The sequence below is a fragment of the Hakea prostrata genome, chromosome 6, assembly GCF_041222555.1.
Source record: "Hakea prostrata isolate BN-2017 chromosome 6, UWA_Hpros_2, whole genome shotgun sequence".
Classification (NCBI taxonomy): domain Eukaryota; kingdom Viridiplantae; phylum Streptophyta; class Magnoliopsida; order Proteales; family Proteaceae; genus Hakea; species Hakea prostrata.
The window spans coordinates 24,015,378-24,028,333 of NC_142605.1; the positions used below are offsets into that span (position 1 = coordinate 24,015,378).

At 36.8% G+C, this 12,956-nt stretch overlaps 1 protein-coding gene across 1 annotated transcript; it reads left to right on the forward strand.

The window, feature by feature from the left end:
- Positions 1-7,288: 7,288 nt before the first annotated feature.
- Positions 7,289-9,711, forward strand: LOC149012770 (cytochrome P450 86B1-like). The gene is made up of 2 exons (XM_089159502.1): positions 7,289-8,945; positions 9,138-9,711. The coding sequence occupies exons 1-2, from the start codon at positions 7,704-7,706 to the stop codon at positions 9,504-9,506; spliced, it is 1,611 nt and encodes a 536-aa protein (XP_089015628.1). The 5' UTR covers positions 7,289-7,703; the 3' UTR covers positions 9,507-9,711.
- The last annotated feature ends 3,245 nt before the right edge of the window (positions 9,712-12,956 follow it).

The following is a 12,956-nucleotide window of genomic DNA, read 5'->3' on the forward strand; positions in this document are numbered from 1 at the left end:
TGTTAGGTAGGTTAGTGGTTCATTTGGAAAATTGTCAAGGATCCTACAAGAAGGCCATTTGGTACGTGCATGTTGCGATAGAACCATATGTGCCAACAAACGTGTCCTAACCCCAAGAGAGTTGTTCATGATCTATACATTGTATGCACCTTGTTCATTCACGTGGTAGACTTGAATATGATTCAGGGATTGAAAAGACAAGTCTACCAGGCTGTTGGGACACTATGTTGGCCATCAGCAAGGACTGCTTAAAAGGATTTTGGGGCACAAATTTCTTCCAAATAATGAAAACTGGTTTCCATCGCTAAATTTTATCGTGAAATAATTTTTTTCTTTCCAAGTGATCATTCTCTGATTCTGTAGAAGAGTCAATGAGAGATAGACACATAAGATGATGGTTTACAATATACCGTTAGCATATCAGCCTTCTGGGAAATCGTCCCTAACCATATGGGAAAGATCAACAGCCACCATCCCAAGGTTCTGAAACAACTCTCCTTCTGTCACTGTTTATGAATCCTCAACACTCTTACATTGCAGTATACTCCCCGGGTCCATCGGAAATTTGCAGTCGAGGAATTCTCCTTCGCATAGTTGAGTCTTTTTTTTTCTTCTTCCAGAAAAGCTTACATTAACAAAAGAAATTTTGCTTTCTGATACCAAGTTTTTGTAGGTAATCCAACAGTGGAAAACCCAGTAGATGCAAACCTTGGATTCATTTGGAACTCTCAAGTTCTTACGAGTACTCTTCTTTGAGAATTTTGATAGTTGCTATTGCTGCTAAGAAAACAATGCCATCTTTTTCTTTTTACTTCTTCAATATATATATGATGTATGCTTATGCATTTCTCTAGCCCACTAATGTTTTATTCCTGTAAGATGTTTAACATGCAATGGAGGATAGTGGTGCTGCTGCTGCTCTTGCTACCAGAGAAGGTCCCAAGGTTAAGCAGCGGTCATTTAACAAAAGAATTCTTACTGTCTAGTGTCCAACTCCAGTGAGCATAAATGCCAACCACTGGTGAAGAAGCTTGATGGCACTTAATAGGTTCCCATCCGAGGCAGATTCTGACTTTCAGTTAGACAAGCGACACCACAGGACTAAGGAATTAACTCCAGAATGGACAAAATAGTGGAAAGGACCACAAAATAGGAATTCTGGTAATCTGAGCATAAGGTGGCCTAACAATCCAATAGTGAAAGTGTATTGTTTTGCCATTTAAAAACTGAAGCTCACCCCACAGGTGATTCAAATTTTGGTGAAAGTGAAATTAAGCTGTCGGGTAAGGGGCAGGAGAGGACCCCACCTTATGCTGGAGCTATGTTTTTTGTTTGATTTGATCAGAAGCGCCCACAAAATTAATTGCAACAGTTACTAGATTCTTCATGGTTTATTTTGCAACTAGGAAATTTTTCATGACATGAACATATTTTGGTGAATATCCAATAGTGAATGTGCTGCTACTTACTATGTCTAAGCCATATAAAGGAGCATACAAAATTTACCATTTCATCCTCTATGAAATCAAAAAGCCAATCCATATTAATTACCCCCATGTAGTCATGTACCATCTCATTGATCTCCATGCTGGTTCAAAACCCACACGACCAAACAGCAATATCTCCCCTTGGTAAAATGGTGAATTACCATTATCACCTTCTGTTGCTATATTGTCAAATGAAAAAGTACCATTCAATATTACATGAGCACAATCACTCAAATCAGTCATATTCCTTTGCTAGGTTGCAAAAGGGATAACCTTATAGTTGTGCTCGTTACAGAAAAAAAAGAAAAGAAGTTGAAAAATTAGTAATAAGGGCAATTTTCATTTGAGCCTCTTATAACTGAGCCAAGTTATTTTATAAAAATAATGATATTTTACATTTGTCTCTGACGATACATCGTCAATTTTTTTATTAAAATGCCCTTATGTTTTTTTTTTTCCCTCTCTTTTAACTGGTAGTATATAAGTTAGAAGATTACTCCAATTGTTCGGCATTTGAATAAGTTGAAGAAAGGAAACAAAAAGAATACAAGGAACATGTGTGGTTCAATTTTCTCCAATGCATAAAATCACTTTTACAATAATTGGAGTCCTGTGAAGTGTGACAAATACAATTTTAGGTAAAAACAGGATGTTTTACCAAACTTTTCCCCATGTTAGTATTCCTAATTAACCACTTAAACCTTGTTTTTTTGGGTGGGTGAATAGATACTTGGATATCTGAGTGCAACCCTTTGCTGTAGTGTTTTATATCAATGAAAGTTAAGATAGATACAAGTACTTTGCTCCAAAAAGAAAAAAAAAAATTGATTCTAGAACAAGAAAAATCTATGTTGATACCTTCCTAGAGGATACTCTTTGTAACCCTGGGAAGATCATAGGCAAGTGTTCACTTGTTAAATCCTGACTACTAAACAATATCCTTTAGAAGTAGTGTAAGGCAATTTACATTAGACCCTTCTTAGATTCTGCTAAACTACATACTGATATGTCTTTTTCTGTTTCTAACCCCAGAACTCTACAAGCCATCGCAACCTTCCAAAATTTTATTCCTTGATATAAAGATAAGAAATACACAGCGGAGAAAACTGAAACACACAGCTCAACCATCACCCTGTCCGTATCAACATGGATAGGATTTTGTTTCATGTCATGATGAAGACACCAAGAAAATCCCAATTATTGCTTTGAAGATAAGTGATGATCTATCACCAATGCAGGACTGTATATAAAGGACAAGATGGTTATGTTTTGGGATCTTTCTCCAAGTCCAGGTTGAATTTCGGGGGAATAATCCAAATGGAAATTTACCTAAGATATCAACTGTTAATCCTAAAAACCCATGTCTTTTGATCCATGACAATCTTCCAAATCAGTTTGATAATCCATGCCATGCAACCCTCTTTAACCTTCTTATCCCTAGCCTCTTCCTTAATCTTTTGGAAGACAATATAGTGGTACGTGCAGTTGTAAGAGATTAAGCAAAACAATAAGCATGAAAAATCTAAATCCATGCAATAAAATAAATGTTGAAGTGAGTATCTTTTCGTATACCTACTGCCATTGATCCCACTAGAGATATTTGTAAAATATAACAAAACAATGTAAAGGATTCTTTTGAACCCTAACAACCCTAGAATGATGGTGTCTGACTTGATGTGCTTTCTAGTTTAGGGGCCCTTTATATATATTGGCTCACAATATGTTTTTCCATAAAAAAACATTAAATTGCCAATACAATTGAGCACTTATTAAAAAATTGAGTCTATCGTCATGTATGAGAAGTAACCCTTATATTCTCCTTATAATAGGTGGGGGATACAATGAGGTGTGAACCAAGTTGCCCCTCTCAGATCCGATGGGGTGGTGTTGTCTGGCGCTTGTGTGGTTTGATCCCAAGTGTTAACCCTTATATTCTCCTTATAATTTCTAGGTCTGGAGTCATTATTTGGCTTCTTATTTGGGCACAATTTGGTCTCTTGGGGAATACTAACGTCATGATAGGTGAGGGATACAATGTTATATATTTGCATATTAAATTCATGTTCTATCTCATGCTATTATGCTTGTTTGTGTGTTCTTGTGCTTGATGTCATAGGGCATGCATGCATGGGTGGCAACATAAATTTACTTACTTATGTTGTTCATTTAATTATTTCATCTCAAATTATGAATTGTGATTATGATGTGATGGGAATCAGGAGGTTGTGCATACATGCATATCTACCCGGGGTTGTGGGTTCGTCCATTACCCTTGGTGTCCTTGCATTCACATAGAGATTATGTGCATTACTTCAGGTGTCGAGATGCATGACTAGGTTACCCCTTTGCATGCTACTACTCATTCGGTATAGGCATTGAAGCTGAGTGACCCGTGATAGCAGTGGCCGGATACTGTGGGCTTCCAACAGAGCTAGCCAGTCCGTGATGAGATATAGGCCCACAGCCATATCTTGCAGTGGTAAGGTTGCATATGTTGAGGGTTGGGCTTGTGGTTGCCCAATATAGGTATACAGTCTGTGAGAAAACATGAGAGTGTCCACCTTAGCATATCTGGATGACCATAGGTTACAAAATGTTAATCCTATAGAGATAGCCAATCCATGAGGAATAACATTCCTAGGTGGAGATAGATATGCGGACCAACATGGCACTAGGCATGAGGGAAGTTATTCGGACCACATGTAGTATGAGATGTAGATAACCTTACATTGGGCTAGGCTTATCCCTAACACACACCAATTTTTCATACCAATGGTGTGGCGAGAGAGTGTGGCCCTAACCCCCAGCCATGGAAGTGGTTGAGGACTATACCCCCTATAGCGCGGGATCCCAACAAAGGTAACCAGTCTGCGAGGGATCAGAGTGACGAGACTACCCAGAGGAAGCTAGTGTTACGACTAAATGGATGTCTGCCAATAGAGACTAGCACTGGTTAGAGTTAAAGGGGCAGACTTGCATATATGTACTACATCATTTCATTTGCCTTTACATCCCATGTTTGACACATGTGCTAAATGTGCGATATGCAATTTTGTTGATCTCACTAAGTTCTATGGAACTTATTCCTTGAGGAAACTTTTTCATTAGATTCTTTGACAGGTTATGAAGACTCCATTTTCCAAGAGTTCAACTCCGACAGAGCCCTGCAACAAATCAATGGGTGAGGATACAATGGAGAATTGTGCCCTTGCATGGACTGCTCCTATGGAGTCTAGCCATCTTGAGATCTAGGAAAACTTGATTAAGATCATGGTTGCCTTCGTTGGGATTATTTAGATCTTCTATCTGGTTGTCAAGCAATACCGCTAAACACACATTTAAACTCTTTTCATGGATACGAGAACTCTTTTAGACTTCTGCTAACTTTGACTCTAATTTTTATTTTGGATAACTATAATAGCATTATATTTGATAGCTTTTAAGCTTTCGCTCTTTTATTACGCTATTGTGTATGGTGTGGTTACGATTGACTATAAACCTAGGTCCTTGTGGTTATGGATCACATCCACGAGTATTTGGGTAAGTATGATAACAGCTAGGTGAGGGGTGACACCTAATATTACTATTGATTGTAAATAGGTTATTCGCATCAAGCAAAAAGCTGATGGTTCCATTGAAAGGCACAAGGCTAGATCAGCTGCAAAAGGTTTTAACTAGCAAGAAGGGCTTGACTAAATTGAAACTTTTTGTCCAATTGTCAAGCCCACTACAATTTGGCTTGTCTTATCTCTTGTAGTGTCTTGCTCTAGGCCCATTCAGAAAATTAGATATTTAGAATGCAATCCTTCGACTGAACCACATAAAACACACACTCTCCAGCGCCTCCATGTCTATTACCTTTCACCCTAGCCATGCATGGCTTCTAGTAGTTGACAACCCACTAAGAGTTCTCATTTAACATATTTGAGGATCACATCAGATGTGACCTAGTGTCAAATAAAATGACTCGAATTCTTTTTTTCTTTTTCTTTAATTTCGATTATGATTGATGGAATATGGAACCACAGGCCCCCTACTTCTCCCACCCTCTCGTTAGTTTCGTATGAAATCCCATTACTAATTCTTCCATAATTTTTTTCCATATAAGCTTGAATTTTTTTCGCTAAAAGGGTCATTTTATAAAGCGAAGAAGAAAAAGAAAAAAGTACAGCAATTAGAACCTTAAGAGGAACCAACCTCGCTCACCCGCAACAACAGTTGCTCCCAATACACATTTCCTCACATTTGATAACTATTAACCATTAGAATTTGGCACTTACTGACATCCACTTTTGGTTCAGTGACACGCAAAATGTCTAGTTGATGAGTCATTAACAAAAGTTTAAGAACCCTCCTCCCAGACGCATTACCAATACCGCGAATATTCCAAAAGAAACGCTTCATAGTAACAGTTACATAGTAACACATATAAGGTTGAATTAAGGACTCATATTAAACAAAAATATGATAAAACAAATTCTATGTTAATCATCATAGCTTAAAGCACACTCATCAAAGGATCTAACTACCTACCACTAGGTAAACACGAGAGAGAATAAATATAAGGACAAGTAAAATTAGCCACAAAAAGCAAACTTTTTTTTTTTTTTAATTTTTTTTATCCTAAGTTCGTGGTATACTTTCACTATCACCTAGTGACACCTACACAATTATGCATGCTTTGTTCTCAGTTGATCTATAGCCCTTAAAGCAAACACTTGGAGGTGAAAGCTACCCAAAATGAACGAGACAAGGGAGGTGAGTCTGTTGATAAGAATTGTGAGGTGAGTTTGTTGATAAGAATTGGGAGGTGAGTCTGTTGATAAGAATTGCTAGAAAAGGACATTCTATATCTTCATTATTCAGGCATGCTCAATTATTTATATTTTCATGTGAATTTGTGTTCTTGCATTTCGATCTGGACCGTTCATTTTGGTTGTCAACACCTTCAAGTTCGAGCCATTGCTGACATTCTAGAGGGATTTGACACCTAAAGCTAAAAGCCTAACAAAACCAATCAAAAATAAGACCCAAGAAAAACAGAATGAAAATTACTGAAATCTGCATTGGATGAGAAATAACATAACCAATGAAAATTCAATTGGGTTTACACTGATGTATCTTCACTCTTTTTCTGTTTTTCAACAATTTGGAGGGTGAGACAGGGGCCACACATTATTATATATAATTTTGTTAATATATAATTCATGCAGAGATTGATTCTCTCCGTTAGCAAAGTAACATAATAAAATGCAGAAACGAAGATACACACAAAAAAGACGATGGTTTAGGGTGATTCATCTGAAAAACATATTAAGCTATTTGCTATAAAAGAAATAGGTTACAATCTAAATACACTTTTCACCTTTAGCTTTCATGACAGTTGTCATATTTAGTTATAACACTCACACACAAAATCATAAAAACAAAAAAAAAAATCCAAAAATCCCTTGAAAAAAATATATCCACAGGACATTTTGATGAATCTGTTACTCCGTTTCATGTCTTCTTTGTGTTGGTGGTGGTGTAGAATTGTTTTGCGGATTCCTGGGGAAGATCAGAGAATAAAGGATAAGATTGGCTTTGGTTCGCAAGATTGAAACTGAATTCAGTTTTAATTTACTGCTTAAACCAAAATTAACCCACACAGATAAACTGAAGACTAGACAGATTAACACATTTCCAATTTTGTCAAAATCCCATCTCATCCTCCCAAGAGTCCAATTCAAAAAATGAAGCGGTTCGCAGAATCTCCAGCAATTCAATTTCATCAACCGTTCATTTAAAACCCAGAGAAGATATGGTCAAATTCCAATTCCACAAGCCTTAGCGTGGCTTCTCTTCCAATTTCCTTTTACAGCAATTTTAGCTTGATTAAGGGTTGGTAGTTTAAGGGTCACAACTCACAAGTCACAAAATTTACCTTTCTTTTTAGCTCAAAATTCTGCAAAGAGGTTGGTAGTTTAAGGGTCACAACTCACGAGTCACAAAATTTACCTTTCTTTTTAGCTCAAAACCCTCCTGGTTTAACTCATTCACGCCAAGCAACACCTGGTAATGTGTTGTATTCTACCAACCTATAACACATGATCTGTTAAAGCTATACCATCTTTAGCAACAAGATCAAACAGTTGTGTTGCTAGCTATATATATTGTTTGTCTTCTTCTTCTTTCTCTTCCTCCTCATATCAAGCAAGCAAAACCCATCGCTCCAACATGATCAACTCTTCAGCCAACCAAACAACCGTCTTCTCCGGCAAACTCGCCAACAATGCGAGTTCACGGCAAATTTTCTTCATGCCGGAGATTAGAGCAACTGAGCTGTTCATTTCCATCGCCATTTTTGTGATCATTAACTCTCTTAGGCAACGAAAACAGCATGGCTTACCAGTTTGGCCAGTTGTTGGTATGGTGCCTTCATTGATTTTAGCTGTTCGTGGCAATATCTATGAATGGACTTCCGGCATACTTAACCGTACCAACGGCACTTTTAGGTTTAAAGGTCCACGGTTTACTACCCTACAGGGTGTTATCACCAGTGACCCACGTAATTTAGAGCATCTTCTCAAGACCAAATTCTCTAATTTTCCTAAAGGTCCTTATTTCCAGTCAGCCATGAGAGATTTCCTTGGTGACGGAATATTTAACGCCGACGACGAAATATGGCGCCGGCAACGGAAGACGGCGAGTCTTGAGTTCCATTCTGCCGAGTTTCGAAACTTGACAGCAACTTCAGTGTTTGATCTTGTCCATTCTCGTCTTCTACCCGTTCTTGAGCAATCCATCACACAGCTTGTTTGCATAGACCTTCAAGATATTCTTTTGAGGCTTACATTCGATAATGTCTGTATGATAGCTTTTGGGGTCGACCCAGGTTGCCTGAGTCCTGGCTTGCCGGAAATTCCATTTGCTCAAGCTTTTGAAGATGCAACAGAGTTTACAACACTGAGATTCATATTACCTTCAACTCTCTGGAAACTTATGAGGTTTCTCAATTTGGGTTCAGAGAAGAAGCTCAAGAAATCCATTAAACAAGTTGATGAGTTCGCTAACGAGGTTATTCGCTCTAGAAAGAAAGAGCTTTCTCTGTTCAAGGAAGGGGAAAAACCCAAGTCAGATCTTCTAACAGCCTTCATGGGCTTAAAAGATGATGAAGGGAAGCCATATTCTGACAAGTTCTTACGTGATATATGTGTGAATTTTATTCTTGCCGGACGTGATACTTCATCTGTTGCATTAAGCTGGTTTTTCTGGCTAGTTTACAAGAACCCAGCCGTTGAAGAGAAAATTCTCAGAGAGATTGAAGGGATAGTTGATCAGAGAAGTGATGCTGACAAGGGTGAAGGTAGGGACTCTCTTGTGTTCAGATCAGAAGAAGTGAAGAAGATGGAGTACTTGCAAGCAGCTTTATCAGAAGCTTTGAGGTTATACCCTTCTGTCCCTGTGGATCATAAAGAGGTAATTAAACCCTACTCATCTCTACGTATCTACATCCGTACCTCATATACATGCATGCATGTATATAAGAAATAAATTAGTAATCAGTTGAAAGGTCTTATCAAATACCATATTTTCAATTGATTCGTCACATGAAGAAAAGTAGTTCAATTAATTCATTAACATATAAGCTTACTGCAAATTGAATATTAGGCTATTGAAGATGAGGTTTTCCCTGATGGAACTGTGCTACCAAAAGGAGAGAAGGTGATATATTCTATTTATGCAATGGGAAGAATGGAAAGTTTATGGGGAAAGGATTGCAGAGAATTTAATCCAGAAAGATGGATGAGAGACGGGCGATTTTCCAGCGAATCAGCATATAAATTCACTGCTTTTAATGGTGGACCAAGACTTTGCTTAGGGAAGGATTTTGCTTATTACCAGATGAAGTTTGTTGCTGCATCAATACTCTACAGGTATCAGGTTAAGTTGGTGGAGAATCACCCTGTGATACCAAAGTTGGCACTAACTTTGTACATGAAGTATGGGATGAAGGTCACTCTAAGTAAGCGGGACTAATAACTATTAATTATCATTAGAAGACCTAGTTAAAGAACCCTAATAATCTTAACTGAGTGAAGGAAAGGAAAAACCTAATTTTATTTTTATTTTTATTTTTCTTCCACTTGTTTGTTGCTTTGGTGTTACAACAAAAACACATATGTGATACGACAATTGTTAACCATGCGATAAATAATAATGTTTAATGTGACTGGAGTTTATCTTTCTTTTATAACTGGTTACATTATTACTTTTTTTTTTTTTGTATTATTTGTAAATGCATCAAATCGTAATAATAGAATACTAAAAATCAAATGTAGATGTATAAACTATGTAAATATTCTGTTCTCATAAATCAAATGTAGATGTATAAACCATGTAAATATAAATATTCTATTCTCATTCTCCTTCCATTGACTTATCTTTGTTATTAGTGCGAGGACTGGGTTGAATCTAGAGATTGGACGACCCAAATGGCACCATTTAATGGTTTTGCATTCAGAACAAAATCATGGACCATAAATAGAATGGTTCAATTAGACTGAACCATTGGCCACTATTTGTGTTTGATTATGGACCACGCAGTATCAAGATGTCAAATTCACACAGTATCTAAAGGCATGAATTGAATAAACCAACTGGTCCACCCAGTCAACCCAAAAATGTTCTCATAATTACTTAGCAAACTTTGAAGAATTTTGGTGGTTCTTGTATAATGGGACTAAGGTGTTAGGTTAGTGGTTCATTTGGAGTATTGTCAGGGATCCTACAAGAAGGTCATTTGGTACATGAATGTTGCAATAGAACCATATATATGTGCCATCAGACATGCCCTAACCCCAACAGACTTGTTTTGCATGCGCTTTGTTCATTCTCGTTACAGACTTAGAATGTGATTCAGGGATTTAAAATACAAATCTATGGGGTTGTTGGGAGACTAAGCAAGCCCTCAGCAATGACTATTGAGCGGGATTTAGGGCACCAAATTTCTTCCAATAATGAAAATTTGTTCACACTGTTAAATTTTACCTTAAAGTAGTCATTTTTCTCAACTGATCAATCTCCTTTTTTCTTTTTTTTGGTAAAGAACTAATCAATCTCTTATCTTTCAAATAGAATTAAAGAGAGATAAACACGTAAGATGATGGTTTATAATTAATATACTGATAAATAGCAAATCCAGCCTTTTGGGAAATCTTTCCTACACTGGATGGGAGAGATCAACAGCCGCCACCCCAAGGTCTCAAAGCAACTCTCCTCTTGTCACTGTTTATGATTACTCAACACTCCCCATTGTGGTATTCCCGCTCGGTCCACGGAAAATTTGCAATTAGGGAATTCTCCTTCATTTAGTTGAGTCTCTTTTTTTTTCAGAAAAGCTGACATTAACTAAAGAAAATTTCCTTTCTGATACCAAGTTTTTGTAGCTAGGTAATCCAACTGTAGAAAACCCAGTGGATGCAAACTTTGGATTCATTTGCAACTCTCAAGTTCTAACCAGTACTCTTTTTTGAGAATTTTAATAGTAGCTATTGCTGCTAAGAACACATTGCCACCTTTTCCTTTAATTTTACTTCTTCAAGATTCAGGGGTGCTATCACCTATATATATGTTCTTACTGATGTGTGCTCATGCATTTGATCTCTAGCCCATTGATGCTTTGTTCCTGTAAGAGGTTTAAGATGCATTGGAGGAGACTGGTACTGCCGCTTTTGCTACCAGAGCAGGTCACAAGGTTGAGCACTGTCAGTTAACCAAACAATTCTTACTGTCTAGTGTCCAACTCTAGTAAGCATAAATGCCAACCACTGGTGAAGAAGCTTGAAGGTATTTAAATGGGTTCATATCTGAAGCAGATTCTGACTGACTTCCACTTAGACAAGTGACACAACAGGAATAAGTAATTAAATCCAGAATGGACAAAATAGTGGAAAGGACCACAAAATTGGAATGAAGGTAATCTAAGCATGCATAAGGTGGCCTAACAATCCATTAGTGATAGCCAGCCTAACAATCCATTAGCGATAGTGTATTGTTTTGACCACTTAAAGACTGAAGCTTACCCCATAGTGATTCAAATTTTGGTGAAGTGAAATTAAGTTGAGCTAATTCCTCATTGTTTTCATGCATTAAGCCCGGGAATTTGTTAATTTGAAAATATAATGACTAGTTTGCACTCATATATGTTTATATATGTGTGTGGGAAAGTGAGAAAGAGACTCACGAAAGTGCTGGTATAGCCCACATCATTCCTTTCCCTTTTTCTTTTTCTTTTTCTTTTTTATTGGAAATGGTAGCTTTATATTAAAAGGTGGAAACATATACCACGGGGAGTGTCAAACCCATAACCTCTTCATTAAGAAGTGCTGGTCATTACCAACTAAGCAATCATTTAATTGTAATCCATTTCCTTTTCATTAATCAACAAAAAGGAAAAGAAATTTTTCTTAGTCTAATAACTCCTACATAAAAGGAGCATACAAAATTAACCATTTCATGCTCTATGAAATCAACAAAACCTATCCATATTAATAACCCCATGTGCAATTTCATTAACCTTCATGATGGTTCAAAACCCACACAATCAAACAACAATATCTTCCCCTTTATAAAATAGTGCAAATCTGGGGAAGAAATTTTACAGCATACATGATTAAATTCTTAACAATTGTCCAATATCAAAGCAAGATCTTTTTTTTCAAAAAAAATGACTAGAATATAACCATATCAACGTGAATTGGACATGTGTCAAAAATTCAGCCGTGTGAGTTAAAAAATTTCCTCTCCATGTGGGTAAAAATCCAGACTTTTAATGAAATTGTGAATTACTATTATCATCTTCCATTGTTATATCTTCAAATAAATATTCTTTTTCTTTTTTTTTGGTATCTAACGTTCATCTGGACAGTTTGTGCCCACCTCGATTACATTCCAGGGGGAGCTTTGTCATCCACAAGGATCAAACCCATAAACTCTCCACTGAGAAGTATGGATCTTACTACTATACCAACCATGCATTGACTGTCAGATGAAATATTCATATACATTACATGCGACCAACCGCTCAAACCATCACATGGATAACCTTTGGTTGTGGAAGGTTTTCCCTGTTAATTACAACCAAAATAATAATAATTAAGGGTAATTTTCATTTGGACCTCCTATAGCTTGACCAAAGTCAATTTTAATCCTAAAACAGTTGATATTTTACATTTGCCTCCCTATGGTATTCAAAAAACCAAATACACGTCACCATTATTATGACCAAAATGTTCTTATGTTTTTTTTTTTTTATTTCCTTTTTTTCAAGTGGTAACATATTTCCAAGTAGAAGGTTATTTCAATACCAAATTGTCTCTACCTCACTCGTTTGTTGAAGATCTTTGAAGTTGAAGAAAAGAAATAGAAAAGGGCACAAGGCCACATGTCTAGTTCAACTTTCTCCACCGTTTGATAATCATTTACACA